This window comes from Oryzias melastigma, linkage group LG5, assembly GCF_002922805.2.
Source record: "Oryzias melastigma strain HK-1 linkage group LG5, ASM292280v2, whole genome shotgun sequence".
Classification (NCBI taxonomy): Eukaryota; Metazoa; Chordata; class Actinopteri; order Beloniformes; family Adrianichthyidae; genus Oryzias; species Oryzias melastigma.
Window position 1 is genome coordinate 23,687,951 of NC_050516.1, and position 9,007 is coordinate 23,696,957.

Consider the following 9,007-nt stretch of genomic DNA (forward strand, 5'->3'; position numbering starts at 1 on the left):
CTCCGCACCACCGAGACCTGGACACCCCCAGGCTCCGATGTAGATTGATCCCCTGCTAGATCTTAAATCTTGGGGATCCCACTCCCGGAGTGGGGAGGAGACTGCCGGGCCCAGGAGACCGGCACCCAAGAGACTAGACCACCAGGCCGAGGGGACAGAAGGTCGCAGGTCCACCTTCCTTGATGCATGCGTGTTTGCTTGTTAGAGTGTATATTTGTGGTGTTAGAGGTGTGTGTCCTAAAGGGTGCAGTTAAAATTGGTGAGAAGGCCTTAACAGGGCATCTCCTGATTGCTCACAGAGATGCCCGCGTGTTAGAACAGTTTACAGCACGGCAGCAGGACAAAAACCGAAATATAGCGCTCATGCTAACGCTAAATCTGTAGCAGACAGCTGAACACGTTTCGCCTGCCAGTGTTGGGGGTTGGTTTGCGCTCAGCAGAGGAGGCGGGCCGGTAGTTACACTCGCAGCAACAGGAGCACACACGGCGGGAAAGAGAAAAAGAGAGCCAGTGGCCATGAGACAAACAACAAAACATTAGGGCAGTGTTTCTCAAATGGCGGGGCGATGGCAGGGGGGAGGGCAGGGCAGCCCAGGATCATGCAGTTTATGTTAGTTACTAAACAGTTGATCGGAGGACCGTCAGTGACCGTGATATCCACACAGAGAGAGGAAAGATTTAATTAAACCACAAGAATTGGAAAAATGTTTAACAGATTAAAAGAAACAGAGAGAAACAGACAAAAAGCTGAGCGCGAGCTGTGTGTTGGGGGGGGGGTCTTACACGTGCAGCAGATCACTGACAGAAGAACCAGATTTAATCCTCAAAGCTGAGACTCTTTTGTCTTTCTTATTGTTATTGTGAAGTCTTTATTTATTGGTTTTGTACACTTTCATTTGTATTTTTGGTTGTGGTTGCAGAGTTTCCTAATGTTTTCAATGTGAATTTGTTTACAAAGAAAATGTTAAACATTTGATAGCAGAACAGCTGTGTAGAACAGTAAATAGTTGTTTTTCTGTATTTTATTATAATTTATTTATTTATTTTTCTGTTTATATGAGTGACATAAAATAATATTTACAAAAAAAAAAAAGTTTTGTTGTATTAATAATTCGTTTTGTGCATAATTGTATATAGTTGTTGTTAATAAATTACTTAAAGCCACAAAACAACCTAAAGAGCCGTTTGGGAGCCGAAAGAGCCGGTTCTTTTTAGTGAGCTGATCCGAAGGAGCTGACTCTCTCAAAAGAGCCGGAATTCCCATCACTACTCAGTGCGCTCTGCTGCCAACTAGTGGTCGGCGGTTGAAGTGGAAAACAAAAGCAAGACGTGAAGGACCCTCATAGATAAATAAACAAATATCATCACCGCAAGATTTTAAATCAGTGCAAGTATCGGCAAACGAAACGTTGCGATATATCGTCAAATCGATTTTTTCCCTACACCCCTACTTGACATACATGGTCAGGTTCATGATGGTGGTGCAAACAAAAAATGAATTTTATGAAGTTATTATAATCATAGAACATCCAAAGATGATCTAGTTGAACTTGAAGGACTTTGCTTTGGCTGCAGATGGCTGAAGGAAGCGAGATGATGGAGGAGGAGTTCACCACTGCTCGCCTCTTCATTAGTAAGATGAAGTCTGAAGTCAAATCTTTGGTGAGCCGCAGCAAACACCTGGAGGAGCAGCTGACAGAGATCACCTGCAGAACGGAGGCCCATGAAAAAGAGCTCAGCGCCAGTCAGCTGCTCATTCTACAGGTAGGTGTTTCTGGAGCAGAATTGCTGGACTTGTGATCAGTTACTCCTGCTAGAACTCTTCCATATCTGCTTTCTCATGTGTACATTTTGTGGATCTAGCACTCAGGGCTGCATGGGGCTGTTGAAGGCTCTGGTTCATGTGGAGTTTGCATGTTCTCCTCATGCATGTGTGGGTTTTGTCCAGCTTCCTCCCACAGTCCAAACACATGCTTCATAGGTGAATAACTGGATACACTCTGAGTGTGAGGGGCTGGTGCCCTTCGTAGGACTGGCATATGTCGTCCTATAGTGGATGGATAGGCTCCAGCAACCTCGTGACCACTAACAAGACTTAGCTTGTATGGACAACACATGGATGAAGCACATTCATTTGCACGAATAGGGGTGTAACGATGAATCAATGCATCAATCAATGTATCCAACCAGATTCATCTGCATGAGGCTAGTGGTTCATTGAATCGAATGGAAGCAATTATGAAATCGTTTCAAACTGAAATAAATTCATTATAACTAGGGATGTCCCAGTCCGATCAGAAATCAGGCCCGATCACATGATTGATGACTCCATTGAAATCAGATGTCGTCTCCCTATTAGTCATTAGATTTTTATTGCATTCTCACGATCAGTGCCTTATATTTTAAGCTTATTATTCCTGATAAATACTCTTCTAGAAGTCTGCATATCATGAACCGCTCACAGCCTCCATCCATCCATTTTCTCAAGAGAGTAACAAAGAAACAGATGTTCGGTACACAGGAAGAGACAACATGATCTCCACAGAAAGAGAGACGATTTCACAGAAATTCTGATGTTTTAACTGGTGTTTTTGATTAAAAATGAAAGGAAGGGATCACTGCAGAAGTACAGAAATCGTATGCCCCTAGAGGGCACACGTGAATACGATAGGGTTTGGATTGTTCCTTTTTGGGGTCTCGGGGCTGCTGGTGCCTAACCCGGCCACTTCTTGGCAAAGGCAGGATACACCTGGACAGGTCTCCAGTCTGTCACAGGCCTCAATCACAATCTCACATTCACACCTTGAGATAACAGTCCCTGGAAAAACCCACACATACACGGGGAGAACATGCAAACTCCACACAGAAAGGTCCCAGTTGGTGAGTCTGGTTCAGGTCCTCCAGCCGGGATTTGAACCTTGAACATATTTTTTTTTTGAGAACACCTCACTCCTGCTGCCTACAGTTAGACAGCAGTGAGACGCTGTAACAGGAGAAGAGGGTTGACCCCCTTAAGACCCGATCCTTTTTATTTCTCTCTGATAGAGCTTCAGTTAAACAGTATGAACTCCCGTGGGAATAAAACCCAAACTCGGATGTTCAAGCATGTGGATGTCCTGTCTGAAGACGTTAAAATAACTAGTTCTGTATTCTCAGTCCAAAGACACAGGCTTTCACAGCGTGCGTTCATTTCTAATAATGCACATTTAAACTTAAAGATTTCACTGAATGATTTTAAAATAACAGTACTTTTTGTTTCAATCATAGTAGTAACAAACTATTCCAACTCTGGCCTGTTTTCCTCGTGCTATATTGTAATGAAAGCACTTTTTTGAGTTAATGCCAATATATGTTTAAACAAGCTATTTGACCTGCTGTTGGTGAGTTACATTTTTATATATATTGTTAATGTGTTTGTACTTCCTTGTATTAGAGTTGACATTATAGTTGATTTTCTCACAGAACATCTGGGTTTTCTTCCCAAATGTCCTGTGAGACATTCAGCATTTAGCATGCATGACAATATTATGATCAGAGATCAAAGAAGCTTTAGTTCTGATTAGGACACTCCCATCTGAATGGATGTCATCCTGGACGTGTTCTGATGAGAACATTCACATGAAGACATTGATGCCATGACAATATTATTGAGAAGATCTTTGCTTGAAAATACAAAACACAAGCTTGCAAGTGAAAGACCTTCCCTCTTCTCTCTCTGGTGTTTACAGAAAGATTTATCTATGAATGGAGCAGACAAATAGATAAACACATATTACATGAGTTCATAAGCAGTGTCAGTAACTTTGTTGCAGTCTCTTCACTGAGCTTGTTTCTGGGTTGAAGTAGCAAAGTAGTAGCTATTGTGTACATCTGTATTGTGTACAGCACATGTAAATGTGCTGTTGTCTTGTTATGTTGCTTGTTTTGGAATTTGTTCAGCTGCAGAGCAAGTCAGCATCTCTGACAGACGACGTGCACAAACTGGAGCTGAAGAAGAGACAGATGGAGGAGAGCCAGGACTCTCTGATGGAGGAGGTCGCCAAGCTCCGTGCCCAAGGTCTGACATGGTTTCCAAGACATTCGATGAGGATATATTGTGCTGTGTGATTAGCTCTACGATAACGTCTTGTGCTGTCTGTGTGTTCAGGTCAAATGCATGAGCTGACAGTGCTCGACAAAGAGAAGGAACACCTCAGCAGGCTAAAGGATGCTGTGGAGATGAAGGTAAACCTTCAGGACTGCCTAAAGTTGGAAGTGGGTTTCTTTGGAACTCTCATCTTACTTAGTGATGTCAGAAGTTCTGTCACCTTACCGAGGTGTCAGAACACCTGGTTAAATCTGGAGTTGGTTCCAGTTGTGGAACTGGCACAGACACATGCACAAGGAGAACATGCAAACTCCACACAAAACGTTCCCCATTGATGGTTCCCCATCAAGTCCCCCAGCCAGGACTTGAACCGGTGCCTTCTTGCTGTGAGTCAAGAGCGCTAACCTCTGCCCCACCGTACCGTCCCAGGTCTATTAGAAATTCAATGAGGAGGAAACCAACCATTATTTTATTTTTGGGACAGGGACCAACGGGAATTTTCTAGAACAAAGAGCACCAGTGTTGTCTCGAAATATTGTCAAAGCTCCACGGTTCACTGTGGAAGCCCCGCCCTCCAGCGTTGCAGGAGGTGAGCAGTTCACCCTGAATACTGAGGAGTCAGACACGCCCCCACCTGTGAGCAGATTTCACCTGAGGAGATCTGAAATCCAATTGGATCCAACTGTCACCTACTGTTTACTCTATTTACTGACATAACAAGGACTATTTATGATAAAATAAAAAAGCTGCAAAAAACCTGAATTCCAGGAAAAATGTCAGACAGGCAGCAGAGCTCCCAGAAGAGAAATTCAAAGGTTTGGAGCGCATGGAAGCTGAAGCCACACAGACAACCTCAGAAATGTCACAGCATGCAGGAGTGAGGTCTGTGATGATCCTCTTTGTCACTGGGGTCAAACTCAAAGCGTCCTGCTGGATTTCTAGATCCTGCCTTATCTGCTGCTGATTACCTGGATCAGGCGTGTTTCGCCAATTAGGAGCTTCAACAGAAGGTACAAAGAAATCTGTGCATTTGTTTTCTTGTAATTTCATTTAAAAACATGTAAATTATTTTGTTGAAAACATTTATTCTTGTAGTTTTTATGGAATCACACCTAAAACTTTTATTCTATTTTGTAAAAACAGTTTGTCAAACATTTCTGGGGTTCCACAGCAAAATGGATCAATTTTTTCCACAATTTTTGCACAATTTCATGTCTAGATTGTGTGAATACAACATGGAAAAATGTCAGAATGAAGTTGGTGTCCACATAGCTGATTAAAACGATACCAAATAAATAAGCAGATCGTCTTTCAATTTAAAAATGCATTGTTAGGCCCTGGGTTCCAAAGGTTTAAAGCCTGCTCTTCAGTTCTGTTGTAGTCCTTTTATTTCAGTCAGTTAGTGGCATGCAGAGCCCAGATCATGAGGATCGTGTCACTGCTCTAGTATGATCAAAACACTGAGGATTTAATAAACCTGCGCCTCACGAGCAGCTCTGCTGTTATCAGCTGATTCAGTGGGTTGCAGATGTTCACATGGGAAATCAGAAGGTATTAAAGAACTTCAATTCTAGCTGAACTTCGGGGTGTGAAGTGTTGGAGGAAAGGTATGTGTCCCTGACTGTAGCTGATGTGTTTTAAGAAAACTCTGGAGGAGCAGATGGAGAACCACAGGGAAGTGCACCAGAAGCAGCTGAGTCATCTTCGGGATGAAATCGAGCAAAAACAGCGAGACTTGGAGCGAGTCAAAGAGTAAAGCCTCTCTTGATGCATTTGATACAGAACCTGGATAACTGAGTTTCTCTGCCTGAATGCGAAACAAGCATCTCCACATACTAGCTGTTCTATGTCCTCAGTGTCAATCAATCGCTGGTGCTGGAGAACAGAAAGCTGGAGTCTGACCTGTGTAAACTGAAAGCTGAGGATCAGAAAAAGGACCAGAGACTCCAGAAACTGATGTAAGTTCTTCTGTCTGACTCCTGATCAGTTTGGGGTTCAACCCTACTTTTCAAAATAACACATAGCAATAAACTGATGTGTTCACTACTGTGTGACCTTAAGTTGTGAGCAGAAGACGGCCACTTTTCAATGGAAAGATGGCTGCTCAAACTCTGCTGGCTTTTCCAGCTGTCTCTATGGTTTTCATTCATTCTGTCTCCATGATACAGGTTGGTGAATGCAAGAAGAGAACTGGCCAAAGAGGATCTGAAAGGCTTGGAGGACACTGTGGTGGGTCCAGCTTTGATTCTACATCTTCATTTTTAAGCAGATAAAATGTTGAGCTGGCTTTCTGTTTGTAATTAAACAGGCAAAGGAGCTGCAGACTCTGACGGACCTCCGGAAGCGATTCATTCAGGACCTTCGGTCTCGAGTCCACTGTGTAAGAAATAGAAAATAAACCAAATGTTTTAGATTTGGCAGAAATAATGAAGAACAACACTGACGCTCATAACAAGCAGAGCAGAGAAGTGGTTGTTAGGAATTATTTGTTGGTTCAGCTTCATGCTCCTGTCTTGATACTTTAAACCAGTTTTCCAAATTTAGCTGTTGGAATGACAAGAATGTCACTGACAGCCCAGCCAGCAAGGCCAAGTGGGCCCCACATGGTTCAAAAGGGGGCAGAGAATGTGGGCCCCAGCTGTGTTTGCCCACAGTGGCTTCACTTTCCAGGGACTGGAGGCCAGGACAGCGACCCTGTTATCTCTGCTGACTCCTGGGCGGCAGCACCTGCTTGCTTTGCCAGACCCTGGGCAGCGGAACTCGCTACGCTGTCCACCGGGCGACTGGCTAGCATAGCCACCTAAGCCAATGTGGGCAAACATAGCTGGGGCCACCACAGAAACTGTGGACAAACCCAATTGGGACCCACATTCTCTGCCCGCATTTAAACTATATGGGGCCCACTAGGCCTTGCTGGCTGGGATGTTACCCAAAAAATAATAGTATAGAAAATAATGTGTTTATTAATGCAACAACTTTATGACGCAGTCATCCTTAGAAACCAGCTATTAACCTTCATGCTGTCTTGTGGATCCAGATGACCCCACTTTTAATGTAAACATGCCTAGGATAGCACAAGATAAGATAAGACAAGCCTTTATTGTCACTATCCCATGGACAATGACAATGACCATTTCAGTGCAAACAAGAGATGTATCAAAGTATAATATCAAATATATAACATGTCAATATATACAAAGAATTGTGCAAATATAGGGATTAATTATGTTACAATTCTTCGAGAATCTGTAAAAAAAACTATTCAAACTCGTCAAGATGTTCATTGAAGCAGACAATGTCAAAAATCAATTCAACAGCTTTCCATGCAGGCGTGCATGTGAGTGTGCCCGCGCCTGTGTGCACGTGTGTGTGTGTTNGGGGGGGGGGGGGTGCATGCGTCGCAGACAGGCTGAGTATTCTTTATCTGCATTTCCATCCAGGGAAATTCTCACAGCTCCTTTAAGGCCCGGTCCTACAGGATTTGACGCCCAGATCACGGGTAAAAAAATTGGAAAATCTGCTACATGCGCTTAGATGCGCTAACTTTATGCATGTTTGTGAAATAGCAGTGATACAGACGCTGCCAGAGCACTGCTTAATCGCATGTAACCACGCTGTAAGCAGTGGTACAAACGCAGACTGGCAGTGGAACGGCAGTACTGCAGCCGTGTATGAACGTGGAATATTGGCCTGCAAGCGCGTGTGTCAGCGTTCACTCCATGGTCCGATCTCACACAGAAACGGGTGTTGCACCGCCGTTTCACAGCCATTGCCCGGTGGTACCGCTGGTACCACACACAGTCACCCGCGGTATACATTTTTGAGCAGTTTAAAAATTATTTTCATGTGTGACAGTGGCCAAATTTTGTACCGCGTGTATGCACATCGATTCCGCGGTCACATCTTGGCCGTTGCACTACCAGTCCACTACTAACAGTGTCTGTACCACGGGGGTGACATTTTTCCGTGCTCCAGCCGTGATATGGCGGTAAAAGCCAGTGGGACTGGCTCTTCAAAGTTTCACATAGGTCACTCCCTCCAGGATTTTACGATGGTACGTTTGCAACTACTAAAGCAAACCTGAGATCTCTTCCTTACCCTGCAACGTTACATTTTCATCTGAACTTTCCTGCAACTTTGACCAATCTACCGTGACGACAGACATGATGAGGATGCAGTTTCACACTGCATCCATTCCTGGAGCCGTTGAGTGAGCGCGGGCACGCGCGCGCATGGCGGCGGAGGGGGGGGGGGGATTCGCTGTGTGAGTGTCCATCACATGGAGCACAACATGAACCGAGTATGAAAGGATTTATGATCATTTCAGTATTCTGTATAACTGTTTATTTGTATTGAATCATTTCTGTTAGTAGGAAAACAGACAGTTTGATGTAAGGAGGAAAAGGAAAACAGACTTGGCCTTAAAATATCTTTAATTCATTGTGTTCAGAAAAAAATCGTAAAAAATCAAAATTGTGAATCGATTATAAACGTGGCTTGATGCTCTACAAATGAATTGACTGTTGCCCATAACTTTTTTTTCTGCATTCATGTGGTGTTGGAAGATTTGCTGTTATTCTGACCTTCATGTGTGATTTTGGAGTCTGTGGTTTTTCCCATCATTCCAACTCCACATGAACGCAGTGTTCTGTGAGTTTGTGTTTCTTCCCAGGAACACTTGTTACAATAAGAGCAGCCTGGTGTTCCATGTCATGATGACTGACATACCTGGCTATTCCAGGTATACACGCTGGTGTACCACGATATGTGGGCTTTTTGAAGGGATTTGTACTTGGACCCCAATAAACACAGGCACGGAGTAAGTATTTAAGGTGTTTATTTGGCTCAGGCAGGACCAGGAACTCGGGAGAGACAGCCTTCAGTCAGCGGGGGGCGCTCAGGCACTAAGGAAGGAGAGCT

At 43.9% G+C, this 9,007-nt stretch overlaps 1 protein-coding gene across 4 annotated transcripts in view; it reads left to right on the top strand.

The window, feature by feature from the left end:
- LOC112139873 (kinesin heavy chain) overlaps positions 1-9,007 on the top strand; it is a 65,224-nt gene that overhangs the window by 47,826 nt on the left and 8,391 nt on the right. For all 4 annotated transcript variants that reach the window (XM_036211997.1, XM_036211998.1, XM_024262710.2 and 1 more), the window contains 7 exons: positions 1,576-1,764; positions 3,940-4,057; positions 4,148-4,224; positions 5,730-5,839; positions 5,944-6,045; positions 6,256-6,316; positions 6,396-6,467. In XM_036211997.1, coding sequence (XP_036067890.1) covers positions 1,576-1,764; positions 3,940-4,057; positions 4,148-4,224; positions 5,730-5,839; positions 5,944-6,045; positions 6,256-6,316; positions 6,396-6,467 — 729 coding nt within the window. The remainder of the gene's footprint in view (positions 1-1,575; positions 1,765-3,939; positions 4,058-4,147; positions 4,225-5,729; positions 5,840-5,943; positions 6,046-6,255; positions 6,317-6,395; positions 6,468-9,007) is intronic.